General features: G+C 35.0%; 1 protein-coding gene across 7 annotated transcripts in view; it reads right to left on the reverse strand.

Annotated features, from left to right (window-relative positions):
• Positions 1-7710: 7710 nt before the first annotated feature.
• The window catches only part of arhgef28a (Rho guanine nucleotide exchange factor (GEF) 28a), a 108676-nt gene continuing 95470 nt past the window's right edge, over positions 7711-20916 (reverse strand). For all 7 annotated transcript variants that reach the window (XM_062056966.1, XM_062056964.1, XM_062056965.1 and 4 more), the window contains one exon: positions 7711-8599. In XM_062056966.1, the coding sequence (XP_061912950.1) occupies positions 8484-8599 (116 nt within the window). In that variant the 3' untranslated portion in view covers positions 7711-8483. The remainder of the gene's footprint in view (positions 8600-20916) is intronic.

Raw genomic sequence — 20916 nt, forward strand, 5'->3', positions numbered from 1 at the left:
TGAGACAGATAATTTTTTTAAGTGATTAAAAAATAGTGTACATTTTACAGTAAAAAAACAACTATCCGCTTAGTCGCCAGAATTTTACCGTAAAATTAACATGTTTTTTTAAATGCCGAATTACTATTTACTGAAAAACAGTACCACTGTTTTTATGGTAAAATTCTGGAGACTGAGCTGCCAGTTTTTTTTTGTTTTTTTTACTGTAATATATATCTTTTTTAGTAATGGTAATAAAATTTAATTTTTAAATATACATTTTAAATAAAACAGAAAAATATTTATGAAAATACATAATATAAATATTTGACTTTTGTACAGCATAAAAATAAAATAGTTTAAAAACAAATATAAAAAATGGTTTTAAATAAAACTAAATATACTGTAATGTTTAAAATAAAATGTTAGACTTTTTTAACAGTGTAATATGACAAAATATTATACAGGTAGTTTAAAAACGGTATGACTTATTTTTACAGTAAAATTCTGGCAACTGAGCCGAGTTGTTTTTTTACTGTAAAATCTGACTTTTTTTCAGAATAGCGATAAAATATTATTTAGGAATATACATTTTAAATAAAACCGAAACAACATAAATAATATAAATATAAAAAACACAGTATAATAATATGTTTGATGTTTGTCCAGTGTAATTAAATAGTTTGAGAAATATTTTTTGAAGAAATCTTTACATGCTATATAGACTTAAATATTTAAACATATTTTTTAAATAATATTTTCGACTTAACAGTGTAATAAAATACTTTAAAATATGTTTTTAAATACAACTAAAACTATGTTTAAAATAGATTTTTTCAAAAATGTAACTTTTTTACAGTGTACTGTACCAAAATGTATTTTAAAAATATTTTTTAATAAAAAAATATTAATTTTAAGATAATCCTAAAACATCCCATAAATAATAAAAATAAAATAAATAAAACTAATGTAGTTGTATTAAAATGTTTTTTTTTTTAAATATATATATCATTAAAACAAAATCCCCAAACATGTACCAGATAAAAGGATTATAGTATGTTTGTTTGGAGAAGAAAGTGTGGCAAAGCAAAAATATAAAAATGTTATGCTAATGTTTAAAAATAAAACGTGTTTGACCCTGGAACAGACTACTAATAGCATTTGAGCTAGCATGATTTGTTATGTTCAATCAAAGAAGCAAACTTGTAGAAATGTAGTAAACAAGTAGAGGACATGAAATATCAGAAATAAATTATTAGCAGCCACCACTAATGTGTTGTGTTGCGATATTGCCACACCTGCCGCTCCCGCCTGTCACCGCTGGCAACCGCACGTCCGCGCCGCTCGCTCAGTACACTCAAAATATTTGCTTTTCAACCTCCTGGATCACCGCGGCGTCCTATTTCAAGTCAGGAGAGGACAAACGCTGTTGCAACAAAAGTCCACTTTATCAGTACCATCAGGAACAACAGAAACACACCTGTGGCAGAAATACAGCAGAAATAAATAGCCTTATATACAGTATTTACATACACACCATACAGCGCTGGTTAGGGATAGTAAAAAGCCTCTGCACATCCACATTCTAACGCATGATGACATCATCGACTGAGAGTGATGAATGAGGCAATGATTCATGACAACATCTTCCATTATATAGCTTACAGATGATTCACATCCAGGCCAAATCTGGAGCTAAAGTAAGTTTTTATTTGTTGAACTGTGTCTTACAGCTGCAAATCACTATTTTAGTCAGAATGCCAAATAAAACAATGCATATGGTTAATTTATTGTTAATAATAATGTTTCATGCCTTAGAGTGATAGTTTTCCCCCCCAAAATATATCAACCTTATTGTTTTTTTCCCAATGATATATAGGAATGTATAAGCATATATAATATTTTATATGAATTTAAATGTATATGTGATATTTTTGTATTTTTATATATAGTTTTTTTCTGTGTAACAATAATATTATTGGGTTTTTTTCTCCCCTAATTCATTAATACAAACAGGATTTTATTTTGTATTTTTGAAAGACCAAGCACATTTAAATGGAGGCCTCTAAAAACCTGACTATAATAAAACAATCTTAAATTGAATATATATATATATATATATATATATATATATATATATATATATATATATATATATATATATATATATATATATATATATATATATATATATATATATATATATATATACACACACAGTACAGGCCAAAAGTTTGGACACACCTCCTCATTTCAATGTGTTTTCTTTATTTTCATGACTATTTACATTGTCACTGAAGGCATCAAAACTATGACACCTGTGAAGTGAAAACCATTTCAGGTGACTACCTCTTTAAGCTCATGGAGAGAATGCCAAGAGTGTGCAAAGCAGTAATCAGAACAAAGGGTGGCTAATTTGAAGAAACTAGAATATAAAACATGTTTTCAGTTATTTCAGCTTTTTTTGTTAAGTACATAACTCCACATGTGTTCATTCATAGTTTTGATGCCTTCAGTGACAATCTACAATGTAAATAGTCATGAAACTAAAGAAAACACATTGAATGAGAAGGTGTGTCCAAACTTTTGGCTTGTACTGTATACATCTTTTATATAGGGATACACAGCTGCAAATCACTATTTTAGTCAGAATGCCAAATAAAACAATGCGATTTGTCAATTTATTGTTAATACTAATGTTTCATGCCTTAGACTGAGTTTTTTTTTTTTTTTTTTTTACAAAATATATCAACCTTATTGTTTTTTCCCCCTATGATTTATAGGAATGTATAAGCATGGATAATATTTTATATGATGATATTTTTGTATTTTTATATATAGTTTTTTTTCTGTATAATAATAATAATATTAGGGTTTTTTCTCCCATAATGCATTAATACAAACAGGATTTTATTTTTAATCGTTGAAAGACCAAACAAATTTAAATGGAGGGCTCTAAAAACCTGACTATATAAAACAATCCTAAATTGAATATATATATATATATATATATATTTATTTTTTTTATACAAGGAGATACGCTATAAAAAACTACAGTTTAATTACTTACATCGGAAAGTAATAAAAAAGGCAAGGGATGTGAGTCAAAGGACACAATCTTCATTGGTTTTATTTTGTATTTTAAAATATCAATGTCGACATTTGGCAAGGATTGAATAAATTATAGCATTATTGTATGGATAAACTGACAAAGAACTTTTGATGTCTTGAAAATGTACGTATGATTTTTTGGTTCAATGCATTTTTCAATTACCAAAGGTTCATTACACGACTAGACTACCAAATTTTTACATGGATTTTTTTAAATTTTGTATTAAATTGGCACTGAAGCAGCTTATTACCCTGTTACACTTGGCAATTGTAAGTTATTGTTATTACCATATTTCCTCAAATAGTGGCCATTATACAATATATAGCAACATATCATTATTCAATAATTATTATTATAAACAACAGACGCCTCTTACATGTTATGATGGCACTTGGACATAAGTTCTCCTTCTGTGGCACATTGAAAAAGTGCAAAGGGTGCGAGGTGTCCAATGTTAAAATGCAGTCACAATTTATTTGCAGATATATTTTCAACTTTTAGCTCACTTTTATCACGTTTAAGTTTACCCTAAATGTTGAATCTTAATATAAATGTAACATAAATCTAAATATTAAATATGAACATACATTTTAAATCTAAATGTTAATCCTAAATCTTAACCTAAATGTTAAATCTAAATGTAAATATTAAATACAGATCTAAATGTTGAATCTAAACCTAAATGTTAAATATTTATCTAAATGTTAAGTTTAAATTTTAAATCTAAACATTGAATATAAATGTTAATTATGAATGTTGAATCCCAATCCAAATACTAAATCTAAATCTAAATGTTAAATCTAAATATTGAATACAGATCTAAATGTTAAATCTAAACCTAAATGTAAAATCTTTATTAAACATGTTAAGTCTAAATTTTAAATACAAATTTTAAATATAAATGTTGAATCCCAATCCAAATACTAAATCTAAATGTTACAACTAACATTAAATATAAATGTTAAACCTAAATGTTAAATCTAAACCTAAATGTAAAATCTTTATTAACATGTGAAGTCTAAATTTTAAATAAAAATGTTAAATATAAATGTTGAATCCCAATCCAAATACTAAATCTAAATGTTACAACTAAACATTAAATATAAATGTTAAACATAATGTTAAATCTAAATCCAAATATAAATCTAAATGGTAAAATTAAATGTTCAATCGAAATGTTAAATCTAAAAGGTAAACATAAATGTTAAATCTGAACCTGAATGTTGAATCTAAAAGTTAAAGCTGAATGTTAAATCTTGCCGTTAAATACAAACGTTAAATATACATCTAATTATTAAAGCTAAGTTGTAAACGTTAAACCTAAATGTTAAATCTAAATATTAAAGCCAAATGTGTAATCTAAATCAAATACTTAAAGCCAAATGTTTAACCTGAATCTTAATGTTAAACCTAAATGTTAAATTTTAAATCTAAATCTTAATCCTAAATCTTAACCTAAATGTTAAATCAAAATCGAAATATTAAATACAGATCTAAATGTTAAATCTAAACCTAAATGTTAAATCTTTATCTAAATGTTAAGTGTAAATTTTAAATCTAAACATTAAATATAAATGTTAAGTATGAATGTTGAATCACAATCCAAATACTAAATCTAAATCTAAATGTTACATCTAAACATTAAATGTAAATGTTAACCTTAATGTTGAATCTAAATCAAAATATAAATCCAAATGTTAAACCTAAATGCTGAATCTAAATCCAAATATAAATCTAAATGTTAAACCTAAATGTTAAACACAAATGTTCAATCGAAATGTTCAATCTAAAAGTTAAACATAAATGTTGAATTTGAACCTGAATGTTGAATCTAAAAGTTAAAGCTGAATGTTAAATCTTGCCGTTAAATACATCCATCCATCTTCTACCGCTTATTCCCTTCGGGGTCGCGGGGGGCGCTGGAGCCTATCTCAGCTACAATCGGGCGGAAGGCGGGGTACACCCTGGACAAGTCGCCACCTCATCGCAGGGCCAACACAGATAGACAGACAACATTCACACTCAAATGTTAAATAAACATCTAAACGTTAAAGCTACATTTTAAATGTTAAACCTAAATGTTAAATCTAAATATTAAAGCCAAATGTGTAATCTAAATCTAAAAGTTAAAGCCAAATGTTTAACCTGAATCTCAATGTTAAACCTAAATGTTAAATTTTAAATCTAAATGTCGAAGCTGAATGTTTAATCTAAATCTAAATGTTGAAGCTGAATGTTTAATCTAAATCTAAATGTTAAAGCCAAATGTTTAATCTAAAACTAAATATTAAAGCCAAATGTTTAATCTAAATCTAAAAGTTAAAGCCAAATGTTTAACCTGAATCTCAATGTTAAACCTACATGTTAAATTTTAAATCTAAATGTTGAAGCTGAATGTTTAATCTAAATCTAAACGTTAAAGCTAATTGTGTAATCTAAATCTAAATGTAAAAGCTAAATGTTTAATCTAAATCTACATGTTAAACCTAAATGTTGAATCTAAATCCAAATATAAATATAAATGTTAAACCTAAATGTTCAATCGAAATGTTCAATCTAAAAGTTAAACATAAATGTTAAATCTGAACCTGAATGTTGAATCTAAAAGTTAAAGCTGAATGTTAAATCTTGCCGTTAAGTACAAATGTTGAATAAACATCTAAATGTTAAAGCTACATTTTAGATGTTAAACCTAAATGTTAAATCTAAATATTAAAGCCAAATGTTTAATCTAAATCTAAAAGTTAAAGCCAAATGTTTAACCTGAATCTCCATGTTAAACCTACATGTTAAATTTTAAATCTAAATGTTAAAGGCCTACTGAAAGCCACTACTACCGACCACGCAGTCTGATAGTTTATATATCAATGATGAAATCTTAACATTGCAACACATGCCAGTACGGCCGGGTTAACTTATAAAGTGACATTTTAAAATTCCCGGGAAATATCCGGCTGAAACGTCGCGGTATGATGACGTATGCGCGTGACGTAGTCAGTTTAACGGAAGTTATGGTACCCCGTAGAATCCTATACAAAAAGCTTTGTTTTCATTTCATAATTCCACAGTATTCTGGACATCTTTTGCAATTTGTTTAATGAACAATGAAGGCTGCAAAGAAGAAAGTTGTAGGTGGGATCGGTGTATTAGCAGCGGACTACAGCAACACAACCAGGAGGACTTTGTTGGAGAGCAGACGTGCTAGCCGCCGACCTCACCTTGACTTCCTACGTCTCCGGGCCGCCAAACGCATCGGGTGAAGTCCTTCGTCCTTCCGTCGATCGCTGGAACGCAGGTGAGCACGGGTGTTGATGAGCAGATGAGGGCTGGCTGGCGTAGGTGGAGAGCTAATGTTTTAATCATAGCTCTGTGAAGTCCGGTTGCTAAGTTAGCTTCAATGGCGTCGTTAGCACAGCATTGTTAACCTTCGCCAGCCTGGAAAGCATTAACCGTGTATTTACATGTCCACGGTTTAATAGTATTGTTGATTTTCTATCTATCCTTCCAGTCAGGGGTTTATTTTTTTTTGTTTCTATATGCAGTTAAAGCACGATTCTATCACGTTAGCTCGTAGCTAAAGCGTTTCGCCGATGTATTGTCGTGGAGATAAAAGGCACTGTGAATGTCCATTTCGCGTTCTCGACTCTCATTTTCAAGAGGATATGGTATCCGAGGTGGTTTAAAATACAAATCCGTGATCCACAATAGAAAAAGGAGAGAGTGTGGAATCCAATGAGCCAGCTTGTACCTAAGTTACGGTCAGAGCGAAAAAAAAAAAAGTATTTCACTGCATTCTAGTCCGTCACTCTAACGTTCCTCGTCCACGAATCTTTCATCCTCGCTCAAATTAATGGGGTAATGGTCCGAATAGCTCTAGCTGCGTTTAAAACAATAGGAAAATATGAGGGAGTGAACAACTGACAACGTCACGCTACTTCCGGTAGGGGCAAGGTTTTTTTTTATCAGAGACCAAAAGTTGCGAACTTTATCGACGTTGTTCTATACTAAATCCTTTCAGCAAAAATATGGCAATATTGCAAAATGATCAAGTATGACACATAGAATGGATCTGCTATTCCCGTTTGAATAAAAAAAATTCATTTCAGTAGGCCTTTAAAGCTGAATGTTTAATCTAAATCTAAATGTTAAAGCCAAATGATTAATCTAAATCTAAATATTAAAGCCAAATGTTTAATCTAAATCCAAATTAGAGCCAAATGTTTAACCTGAATCTCAATGTTAAACCTAAATGTTAAATTTAAAATCTAAATGTTAAAGCTGAATGTTTAATCTAAATCTAAATGTTAAAGCCAAATGTTTAATCTAAATCTAAATATTAAAGCCAAATGTTTAATCTAAATTTAAATGTTAAACCCAAATGTTTAACCTGAATCTCCATGTTAAACCTACATGTTAAATTTTAAATCTAAATGTTGAAGCTGAATGTTTAATCTAAATCTAAACGTTAAAGCTAATTGTGTAATCTAAATCTAAATGTAAAAGCTAAATGTTTAATCTAAAGCAACATGTTGAACCTAAATGTTGAAACTAAATCCAAATCTAAATCTAAATGTTAAACCTAAATGTTCAATCGAAATGTTCAATCTAAAAGTTAAACATAAATGCTGCATTTGAACCTGAATGTTTAATCTAAAAGTTAAAGCTGAATGTTAAATCTTGCCATTAAATACAAATGTTGAATAAACATCTAAACGTTAAAGCTACATTTTAAACGTTAAACCTAACTAAATATTAAAGCCAAATGTTTAATCTAAATCTAAAAGTTAAAGCCAAATGTTTAACCTGAATGTCAATATTAAACCTAAATGTAAAATTTAAAATCTAAATGTTAAAGCTGAATGTTTAATCTAAATCTAAATGTTAAAGCCAAATGTTTAATCTCAATCTAAATATTAAAGCCAAATGTTTAATCTAAATCTAAGTTAAAGCCAAATGTTTAACCTGAATCTCAATGTTAAACCTAAATGTTAAATTTTAAATCTAAATGTTAAAGCTGAATGTTTAATCTAAATAGAAACGTTAAAGCTAAATGTGTAATCTAAATCTAAATGTAAAAGCTAAATGTTTAATCTAAATCTACATGTTGAATTTAAATGTTAAATATCATTTTAAATGTTAAAGCTGAAATGTGAGAAAAGTGAGCTGAATGTTCAAAATATCTGCTAGAAAAGTGTGACTGAATGTTTCCATTCGGCACCCCATAAACGGGCGCTGACTAGCAGGGGGAGCGCAAAGAGCCTGCAGGAACCTACTATAGCTCACACAAAGACACACTTTTAAAGACACGCCTTGAATATAAAACAGTCTGCAGGGCCTTAAAACAATAAAACACCAATAAATACTTTGTGAAAGGTCCATGATGGTCCTCGTTTCAGAGGTACACGATGCTCTCCTCCGGGACGTCCTCGTCTCTGCTGTCCGTCTCCATGGAAACCAGGTGGCTGAGGTCCAGTTGCGAGTCGGAAGGGCGGGAGGGGCAGCTGCCATCTGAGAGAGACAACATTCAGCTCAGTCCAGAAGGATGAAACAACCACATTTGATCATAATAATCATAATAACAATTACAATCGGAATAATAGTAACGTTAGAAGGACGGCATTGTTGTAGCGGGGGTCAAAGTTCACCTGTCATTACCCCCAGCTGGGATTTTTCTCCTGCAAAGTGGTCTCGCTGTCACGTGGGCTTGAGAGTGATGACGCCATTAAAGTGACAGGCCGAGTGTGCCTTCATTTGTCACGGCGACACGCTCATCGAGGCGCCCTTTGACCTCGACGCCGCCGCACCTTGGCAGACCAAAATAGTCGCAAACCATCCCTCACAGCTTGCTCGACACATGACTTCCTGTACGGCATTGTCTTATTACGAGGAATTATAGCTCACATAACATACGTTTATCATCGTTCTATTTGTCAACAATCTCAAATGCCTCGATGGGGTCGTGATGCTGGAATTTAGATGGTTTCGCAATGTAGCTTTAACTTTACTTTACCCACTTTTTTACATTAACACTGTAACTGCAGATGTCATCTGTCACATACAACAAAGTGACATTAAACCTGTAAAGCAGGCCTGGGCAATTATTTTGACTCGGGGGGCCAAATTTAGAGAATAAAAATGTGTCTGGGGGCTGGTATATCTATTTTTTAGGAAAACTAATACAAAACCTCCCAATAAAGTCTGATTGAATGCTAAAAATGTTATGACAGACCGCCTTGAAAACGGAATGGAATATTAAATGTTTCTATGAACGATAAAACCCTGAATATTGAGAACATATGAACGTCACACCCCCTCTCAATCGACATATTTTACAATCAAGCCACACTCACACTGCTTGGTGCCCCGTCTGACCTGCTGTGACGTAGATTACCATAGTAACTAGTAGGGTTGTACGGTATTCGGGTATTAGTATAGTACCGCGATACTAATAAATCATATTCGCTACCATACCGCCTCTGAAAAGTACCGGTCCGCCGCACCCAAAGATTTTTTGTTAAAATAAAGCCAATAATGCAATTTTTTCTGGTCCCCTTTATTTAGAAAAGTACCGAAAAGTATCGAAATAATATTGGTATCAGGACAACACTAGTCACTAAAATATCATGCAAAAGCACAGATTCCAACCATAGAAATACTTTGTATAGTTCAATACCTACGGTCATTAGAAAACAACACTGCACATCATAATGGCAGCTACACTTTCCATCTTAAAGATATAAAAAAATTATTTGGGAATACTCGGCGGGCCAGATTGAAAAGCTTAACGGGCCTTAATTTGCCCAGGTCTGCTCTAAAGGCTAAGTTGGCCACATGCGTGGACAGCACTTTTTTAGCTCTTATTTCCAAAATTGTGTACACTACTGAATTGGGGTCTTATGGCCACTTATGTGGACACTTATACTGCCATCTGGTGGTGTTAGAATAGTATAACATACAATGGAATTTGGAAAAAAAAAAAAAAAGTGTAAAAATAAGAATTAGCATGTCACTAAACATGAAGTACACGTGTGTGTACTTATGGACTAAGTACATCATATCAAAAGATGATTCTTAGTTTGTATTCTAATTAGGGTCCAATAAGCCCAAATAGCAAAGAGAAATAAAAAAAGGCATGTAAACAAACAGCTTGGGCCTTAAGAGGTTTTAAGGAGCGGGGCACAAATGTTAGCAACACTAGCATAGCTATGTTAGCTACATGCTAACACCACACTCACATTTCAACTGCAACATTGTGCTAAGTTAGCTTATTCGTCAATGATAACCTATGTTTATCATCGTTCCATGTCATTTAAATGTTCTATTTGTCAACAATCTCAAATAAATACAAGAAGTACCTCAATAGGGTCTTGGACGTGTGCTAGCCTTGAATTGAGATGGTTTTAAAATGCGTTTAGCAATGTGCGTCTGTAGCTTTAACGCAAATGAAGAGTGCCTTTACTTTATCCACTTTTTTTTACATTAACACCGTAACTGTAGATGCCATCTGTCACATAAAAAATGTGACATTAACTCATTCTGTTAGCTGTCAGAATAATTGTATCTAAGTTATCACAAAACTTTGTGTTCCCGGCGAGAAGACAAAAGCTTGTAAAACTCCACTGTGTAGGATGGGAAGCAACACGAAGGTGTTCTGTTTCTTTCATGTATTGTAATCAACAGAAAGATATGGTCGTGACCCAAGAACAACAATGCAGAGAGGAAGCAGGGCCCGACTCCCCTCAAGGCGACCTTTTCTGTGAACTGTTTTACGACCTTTTCTGTGAACTATTTTAAGACCTTTTCTTTGAACTGTTCTGTAACCAAAGGCGATAGCTGTTTACGACCCACGTCCCTTAGAGACAGCTGTTGCCATGTAATCAGGGAAAGTCCAAATAAAAGAGGAAGCGTACTATCTTTCGCCAGAGCGTGCTGGAGACTGTACAAAAGTACAGCCCAGACGTTTTCTCCTCAATTGAGTCAAATTTAATTCTGTCTCTGTTTAATTCTTTGCTTCTTGTCTTGTTTAATAGATGTCATCAGTGTTTGAACCTGACAAGCAACACCAGCATAGCTATGTTAGCTACATGCTAACACCACACTCACATGTCAACTGCAACATCATGCTGGGTTAGCTTATTCGCCGGAGAAAAACCAAACGATCAAACCTACACCTCCCACGTCTGTAACTGACGGACGGATGTTTGCTAAGATACACGTAAAACTATTTTAGGACTTTAACGTATACATTAAATACAAACAACGGAGAGGCGGTGTACAACTAACACGGGTCATTCCAATCGGTTAGTGTTTCTTCTAGTCTATTGTGTTAACCCTTCATGGTGTATAATATTATGTATTACTATACTAAGGATGTAACGGTAATAATGATAACTGCTGTAAAATTAACAACAGTTACTATTACTGTTTTAAATCAAAGTTATCGAAAAACCAAGTTTGACAGTAATATCAAAAGGCTCTGAGAATCTGCAGAAATCACTGCACGTAAGCGATGATATTACAGACCTTCGATCCCTCAGGCAGTACTGCGTCAAAAAGCGACATCACTGTGTAAAGGATATCACCACATGGGCTCAGGAACACTTCAGAAAACCACTGTCAGTAACTACAGTTTGTCGCTACATCTGTAAGTGCAACTTAAAACTCTACTACGCAAAGCGAAATACATTTATCAACAACACCCAGAAACGCCGCCGGCTTCGCTGGGCCCGAGCACATCTAAGATGGAGTGATGCAAAGTGGAAAAGTGCTCTATGGTCTGCCGAGTCCACATTTGAAATTGTTTTTGGAAACTGTGGACGTCGTGTCCTCCGGAACAAAGTGGAAAAGAACCATCCGGATTGTTATAGGCGCAAAGTGTAAAAGCCAGCATCTGTGATGGTATGGGGGTGTATTAGTGCCCAAGATATGGGTAACTTACACATCTGTGAAGGCACCATCAATGCTGAAAGGTGCATACGGGTTTTGGAGCAACATATGTTGCCATGCAAGCAACGTTATCATGGACGCCCCTGCTTATTTCAGCAAGACAACAATGCCAAGCCACGTGTTACAACAGCGTGGCTTCATAGTAAAAGAGTGCGGGTACTAGACCGGCCTGCCTGTAGTCCAGACCTGTCTCCCATTGAAAATGTGTGGCGCAATATGAAGCCTAAAATACCACAACAGAGACCCCGGACTGTTGAACAACTTAAGCTGTACATCAAGCAAGAATGGGAAAGAATTCCACCTGAAAAGCTTCAAAAATTGGTCTCCTCAGTTCCCAAAGGTTTACTGAGTGTTGTTAAAAGGAAAGGCCATGTAACACAGTGGTAAAAAAAAACTTTTTTGCAATGTGTTGCTGCCATTAAATTCCAAGTTAGTGATTATTTAAGTTTCTCAGTTTGAACATTAAATATCTTGTCTTTGCAGTCTATTCAATTGAATATAAGTTGAAAAGGATTTGCAAATCATTGTATTCTGTTTTTATTTACAAATTACACAACGTGCCAACTTCACTGGTTTTGGGGTTGGTAGAATCGATTCTGAATGGAACTGTCACCCCAAGAATTGGAATCAGATTGATGTGTTGTGAGATTCACGTACCTAACAATCATAATACAGTAAAGCCGGCAAATACATTATGTTGCTTGCCAAATAAAAGGCGGCATTAACTAAAAACTGCTTTTTATTGTTGTTATAGTCGTTTGCTGTGGGGTTAATATTTTGGTTATCTTATGTAATTCACTACATGAGGAGGATTGTGTTGCACGTCTGTTACTAGCAATGGCCTTAAACCCAGTTTAAATATATTCATACACTACTACATGTTTGATTTAGTCCTAGCTATAGATATTACGCACTATAAAATCTGCAATTTATTTACTGGGCTCACATATGGATGAAAACCTGGAAAATTCCGCCCACAATATGTGGGGATGATTTAAGGATTTGGGCTTTGAGTCAGCAAACCTCTTTGCTGTGTTTCCAGCTGCTCTCTTAATCCCTCCTGAGGATCAATAACAGTGTTTTTCTTAAATAAAGAGGACTTTTAGAGGTGGGCATGTGTCTGGGAGAGTGTGTGTGTGTGTGTGTGTGTGTGTGTGTGTGTGTGTGTGTGTGTGTGTGTGCGCGTGCGTGAGTCCCTCGCAGTGGGCCAGGTGCGCTGTCATGGTAACAGATGGCATGAACTATAAATTGCCTGATTGTGTTCCCTGAAGGAGAGAGTGTGTGTTTGATTAATGACATTAAGAGTGTGTTGGAGGAGCCTCCGTCCGCGACGTTAAAGAGGAGACGCTGGCGTGCGGCAGATGACGACATTCACTCAAACTCTAGAAGACACCCAGGTGCCGTTTAAAGGCACAGTAAGGCACGACGTTGTAGCTCCTGGCTTCGAATGAAGGGCATCTCGGTCATCGCTGTAGCAACCGGCCTGGACACCTCTCATGCTGTTTGTAGCATTAGCATTTTGTCAGGTAAATGGTAAATGGGTTATACTTGTATAGCGCTTTTCTACCTTTAAAAGAACTCAAAGCGCTTTGACACTATTTCCACATTCACCCATTCACACACTGATGGCGGGAGCTGCCATGCAAGGCCCCTAACCACGACCCATCAGGAGCAAGGGTGAAGTGTCTTGCTCAAGGACACAACGGACGTGACCGGGTTGGTAGAAGGTGGGGGATCGAACCAGGAACCCTCAGGATGCTGGCACGGTCACTCTCCAAACCGTGCCAGGGATGGGCATCGTTCACATTTGAACAGATACAGTACCAATTCCCGTTTTTTTGGGCACTTTTGTGTGTGTTAATGAATTTTAATAGATAATACAATTGTATTTTGTAATGTAACATTTAAAAATGAACGGATTAAGATAACTGTGCTGTCCAGTTGTTTTATCTTGTTTTTGTTTTTTTTAATACCATTTGAGTGTCATTTGCAATGCAGTACTGTGTCGGCTATGTTGTCTAACTAGGAAGTGGCGTTTTCATTGAAGCTGAATGTGTTATTTTGCGCCCTACAAAGTTTGCGTACTGTAAGTGTCAGCAAAATTGTATGTAAATTATCACAAAACTTTCCGTTCTTTGAGTTCCCAGTGAACAGATGAAAGCTGTCTTTGTTGCACCAAGCCAAAGGCTTGGAAAATTCCGCTGTGTGTACGATGGGAGGAGACGGGAGGGGTTATCTATTGGGATCCAAGACTTGCCCAAGCTCGATCCAGGACCAGCCCAAGCCCGAGGCATCTTTTTCTTTTGCGTTAATGTGACCGAAAACAATGGCTGTTTCCCCCCCCCCATTCCTTTAGGAACAGCTGTTGTTGTGTAAACAGGGACTATCCAAATACAAGAGGAGACGTGAACCTTTTTTCGTCAGAGCGTGGGTGACACGGCAAGAGGTTACAGGTCGACATGTTTGTCAATTGAGCCAAATTGAATTCTGTCTCTGTTTATTTCCTTGCTTCTTGTCTTGTTTAATAGATGTCATCGATGTTTGAACCTGACAGTAAGTATTGTGTTTATTACACAAACAGCTGTTGCATTGTGACATTCATCTCAGTTGCAGTTTTCATGACCAAATTTAGAGGTGTTGAAATCGCGACGTAAAATCACTAATGCTACTAGTAGCCTGTCTATGGCAAACTTCCGGACGATAAGGCGCACTTAAAATTATTTTTCCCCCTCTCAAAACTCGACATTGTGCCTTATAACCCGGTGCGCCTAATGTACGGAATAATTCTGGTTTTGATTACCGACCTCGAAGCAATTTTATTTGGTACATGGTGTAATGATAAGTGTGACCAGTAGATGGCATTCAAACATAAGAGATACGTGTACACTGCAATATGATGGCAAAATGACTCAAGTAAACAACACCAACATTTTATATGTTCCATTGAAAATATAGAACATTACACACAGCGCTCAAAAATCTATCAAAATGTTTTAGTACAACTTTGGTAAGCCATGAAGCCGCAACGTTTGATGGATTGTCGGTGCATTAAACATTAGGGCTGCGAATCTTTGGGTGTCCCACGATTCGATTCAATATTGATTCTTGGGGTCACGATTCGATTCAAAATCGATTTTTTTCGATTCAACGCGATTCTCGATTCAAAAACGATATTTTCCCGATTCGAAAGGATTCTCTATTCATTCAATACATAGGATTTCAGCAGGATCTACCCCAGTCTGCTGACATGCAAGCAGAGTAGTAGATTGTTGTAAAAAGCTTTTATAATTGTAAAGGACAATGTTTTATCAACTGATTGCAATAATGTAAATTTGTTTGAACTATTAAATGAACCAAAAATATGACTTATTTTATCTTTGTGAAAATATTGGACACAGTGTGTTGTCAAGCTTATGAGATGCGATGCAAGTGTAAGCCACTGTGACACTATTGTTCTTTTTTTTTCTTTTTTTTTTTTTATAAATGTCTAATGATAATGTCAATGAGGGATTTTTAATCACTGCTATGTTTAAATTGTAACTAATATTGATACTGTTGTTGATAATATACATTTTTGTTTCACTACTTTTGGCTTGTTCTGTGTCGTGTTTGTGTCTCCTCTCAATTGCTCTGTTTATTGCAGTTCGGAGTGTTACTGGGTCGGGTTTGGTTTTGGAATTGAATTGCATTGTTATGGTATTGCTGTGTATTGTTTTGTTGGATTGATTAATTAAAAAAAAAAATTAAATTAAAAAAAAAAAAAAAATTTAAAAAAAAAGTTTTTAAAAAAATAATCGATTTTTAAAAAATGAGAATCAATTCTGAATCGCACAACGTGAGAATCGCGATTTGAATTTGAATAGATTTTTTCCCCACACCCCTATTAAACATACAAGTATTATTATGGTGTGTAAATAAAGTAAAACAATATTGGCTGCATTTCTGATAGTTGTTTGTGCGCCATGTTGTTCCGGACCACAGCAAACGTTACACAACTTGCAAATATTGTAATAAATCCATTAGAAGAAGACAGCCTGCCGTTTCCTTAAACTTGGAAACACACATCTATACCTTTGGTAATTCTAAGCCAGTCATTTCCAGGAGTTATCTCACCCTCTTGAGAGGCTTCCATTTTACTAATGATTTCCAATTTGATAGTAGGCTATTATAACTATTATAGACACTTACATAATGTGTAGTCTTCATTATAACACTTACAAGGCTTTTAATTTTTTGCGGCTCCATTCATTTCATTTATTCATTTATTTCAGGCAATGACATAAAAAAAAGTACAAAGTTGACAACACATAATAATATAAATGAATATAGTGCAAAAGGTAATGTATAGTATGTAATGCATGATTGTCCAGTTTTGCCTGAAAGGGAGTAGGAAGAAGATAACAAATTTAATCCCACCCCCAGTTCTCCATTCAGTGATTATTCACATGAGTTTCACTCTTACTTTGTTCAAGGATTATAATACAAATGTTGTATCATAGTGGAATTACCACAGGTAACAATAATTATTACACTGTAACAATCATTTGTATCAACAATGTAGGAATAATGGTAACAGACAGATTTTTATTTATTTTTGGGTCCAATATGGCTTTTTCAACATTTTGGGTTGCCGACCCCTGCAGTAGGTAAAAATCGAAATTAAAAATGCCTTTTACTAAAGCTGCGTCAAAATAGATTTATATGTTGACTAATGACCTTTTTTTTCTGACCCCAGCCAGGCGTAGTTTGTTGTTGTTTAAATTTGTGAATTGCTGAACATGCTGATATCTGCTCCCCCCCCCATTGGCGGCCATTGATTGTCATTACCTTTCGGCAGGAGTAGAGGCAAGTCGCGAGGACAGCGGGTGAGATAAGCGGCGGCACCTTTTTGTCGGGTGACACTGATTAACTGAGGGGAAGGACAGTCGAGGTCTCAGCCTTGAAAAAACGTGTATGCATGTGTGTATGCATGTGTGTGTGTGTGTGTGTGTGTGTGTGTGTGTGCGCATACAGTATGAGGCAGCTGCTGTGTTTACCTTCTCACAGTTTCTCCTTTGTGGTAAAGACAATAATTGACCGGTAGCTTTGGAACATCACACCATTGAAGGCAGTAAACCAACAGGAAAGAAAACACGTCTTTAATTAAAGGACAGTTAATTGTCCCTCGCCAAAGCGCGCTTCAAATATTGTAAATAATGTTAAGATGAATATTGTTTTTAGCATATGTATATAAATATATATATATATATAAACATTTTTTAACATATGTACAATATTTTGGTACCGGTACCAAAATGTATTTCGATACTTTTCGGTACTTTTCTAAATAAAGGGGACCACAAAAATGGCATTATTGGCTTTATTTTAACAAAAAATCTTACGGTACATTAAACATATGTTTCTTATTGCAAGTTTGTCCTTAATTAAAATAGTGAACATACAAAGACAACTTGACTTTTATTAGTAAGTAAACAAACAAAGGCTCCTAATTACAAACCCCGTTTCCATATGAGTTGGGAAATTGTGTTAGATGTAAATATAAACGGAATACAATGATTTGCAAATAATTTTCACCCCATATTCAGTTGAATATGCTACAAAGACAACATATTTGATGTTCAAACTGATAAACTTTTTTTTTTGTGCAAATAATCATTAACTTTAGAATTTGATGCCAGCAACACGTGACAAAGAAGTTGGGAAAGGTGGCAATAAAGACTGATAAAGTTGAGGAATGCTCATCAAACACTTATTTGGAACATCCCACAGGTGAACAGGCAAATTGGGAACAGGTGGGTGCCATGATTGGGTATAAAAGTAGATTCCATGAAATGCTCAGTCATTCACAAACAAAGATGGGGCGAGGGTTACCACTTTGTCAACAAATGCGTGAGCAAATTGTTGAACAGTTTAAGAAAAACCTTTCTCAACCAGCTATTGCAAGGAATTTAGGGATTTCACCATCTACGCTCCGTAATATCATCAAAGGGTTCAGAGAATCTGGAGAAATCACTGCACGTAAGCAGCTAAGCCCGTGACCTTTGATCCCTCAGGCTGTACTGCATCAACAAGCGACATCAGTGTGTAAAGGATATCACCACATGGGTTCAGGAACACTTCAGAAACCCACTGTCAGTAACTACAGTTGGTCGCTACGTCTGTAAGTGCAAGTTAAAACTCTCCTATGCAAGGCGAAAACTGTTTATCAACAACACCCAGAAACGCCGTCGGCTTCGCTGGGCCTGAGCTCATCTAAGATGGACTGATACAAAGTGAAAAAGTGTTCTGTGGTCAGACGAGTCCACATTTCAAATTGTTTTGGAAACTGTGGACGTCGTGTCCTCCGGACCAAAGAGGAAAAGAACCATCCGGATTGTTATAGGCGCAAAGTTGAAAAGCCAGCATCTGTGATGGTATGGGGGTGTATTAGTGCCCAAGACATGGGTAACTTACACATCTGTGAAGGCACCATTAATGCTGAAAGGTACATACAGGTTTTGGAGCAAAATAGGTTGCCATCCAAGCAACGTTACCATGGACGCCCCTGCTTATTTCAGCAAGACAATGCCAAGCCACGTGTTACATCAGCGTGGCTTCATAGTAAAAGAGTGCGGGTACTAGACTGGCCTGCCTGTAGTCCAGACCTGTCTCTCGTTGAAAATGTGTGGCGCATTATGAAGCCTAAAATACCACAACGGAGACCCCCGGACTGTTGAACAACTTAAGCTGTACATCAAGCAAGAATGGGAAAGAATTCCACCTGAGAAGCTTAAAAAATGTGTCTCCTCAGTTCCCAAACGTTTACTGAGTGTTGTTAAAAGGAAAGGCCATGTAACACAGTGGTGAACATGCCCTTTCCCAACTACTTTGGCACGTGTTGCAGCCATGAAATTCTAAGTTAATTATTATTTGCAAAAAAAAAATAAAGTTTATGAGTTTGAACATCAAATATGTTGTCTTTGTAGTGCATTCAACTGAATATGGGTTGAAAAGGATTTGCAAATGATTGTATTCCGTTTATATTTACATCCAACACAATTTCTCAACTCATATGGAAACGGGGTTTGTAGTCTGCTGACATATGCAGTAACATATTGTGTCATTTTCCTTTCTATTATTTTGTCAAAATTATTAAGGACAAGTGGTAGAAAATGGATTATTAATCTACTTGTTCATTTACTGTTAATATCTGCTTACTTTCTCTTTCAACATGTTCTATCTACACTTCTGTTAAAATGTAACAATCACTTATTCTTCTGTTGTTTGGATGCTTTACATTAGTTTTGGATGATACCACAAATTTGGGTATCAATCCGATACCAAGTAGTTACAAAATCATACATTGGTCAGATTCAAAGTCCTCATGTGTCCAGGGCTATATTTCCTGAGTTTATAAACATAATATAAATGTAAAAAAAAACGAAAAAAGATGTGATGCCAAAAAATATCGATGTGATCATAGTAGTATCGACTAGATACGCTTCTGTACTTGGTATCATTACAGTGGATGTTTACAGGCGGTATAGTACTGAATATGATTCATTAGTATCGCAGTACTATACTAATACTGCTATACCTTACAACCCTAATATATAGACATATAAATATACATATAAATATATATATATAAATATATATATATATATATATATATAGATAAAGTGCCTTTTATTTTGGCATTGCAAATTGACGCTGCTTTAAAACGTACTTGCTACTCTTGTTAGCTAGCTAGCACGGCATAAGCTAACACTCTTACAGAGGTTGAGACGTCCGACACCATTAAATTGCTGGCGTATCACAGATGTACTGCCAGAAAAACAAGGTCCGCTTTGCAAAAATGAGCAAGGTATTCATGTTTTAAACAAGACTAAGAGGAAATGTTCCCACCGGCGTTGTTTCTGTGAGAGACCCAATTCCGCCCGGAAAAAACGTGTGATGACGTCACAGCTATTGTCGGCGACAAATTTGCAGCCCGACTAACAACGCAGCTAATGATCGCAGCTGCGACGGTGAAGTTGACGAAGTCATCAAAGCCCAGCTTTAACTCAGGAATTTCCCAGGATGTGATGAAGTATTTCCACGTACACTAGTACGTGGAAATACTTCTGTGTTGCAATGACACTTACTGTAACCTACAGTAGAACACAAGTAAAGGTGATCATAGGACTGTTATGTTTAGAGGGTTCTAATGATATTAATGATGTATTTAGTAGGTCCTAAACAGTTTTTCAGCTCTTATTTTGAAAATATTTAATATAATAATTATTAGGGATGTCGGATAATATCGGACTGCCGATATTATCGGCCGATAAATGCTTTAAAATGTAATATCGGAAATGATCAGTATCTGTTTCAAAAAGTAAAATGTATGACTTTTTAAAACGCCGCTGTGTACACGGACGTAGGGAGAAGTACAGAGCGCCAATAAACCTTAAAGGCACTTCCTTTGCGTGCCGGCCCAGTCACATAATACCTACGGCTTTTCACACACAAGGCGGGGCATACTTGGTCAACAGCCATACAGGTCACACTGAGGGTAGCCGTATAAACAACTTTAACACTGTTACAAATATGCGCCACACTGTGAACCCACACCAAACAACAATGACAAACACATTTCGGGAGAACATCCGCACCGTAACACAACATAAACACAACAGAACAAATACCCAGAACCCCTTGCAGCACTAACTCTTCCGGGATGCTACAATATACACCCCCCCCCCGCTACCTCCTACCCCAAGCATGTCCCAAATTCCAAGCTGCTGTTTTGAGGCATGTTAAAAAAAATAATACACTTTGTGACTTCAATAATAAATATGGCAGTGCCATGTTGGCATTTTTTTCCATAACTTGAGTTGATTTATTTTGGAAAACCA

This window comes from Entelurus aequoreus, linkage group LG08 (genome assembly GCF_033978785.1).
Source record: "Entelurus aequoreus isolate RoL-2023_Sb linkage group LG08, RoL_Eaeq_v1.1, whole genome shotgun sequence".
In the NCBI taxonomy this organism is placed as follows: domain Eukaryota; kingdom Metazoa; phylum Chordata; class Actinopteri; order Syngnathiformes; family Syngnathidae; genus Entelurus; species Entelurus aequoreus.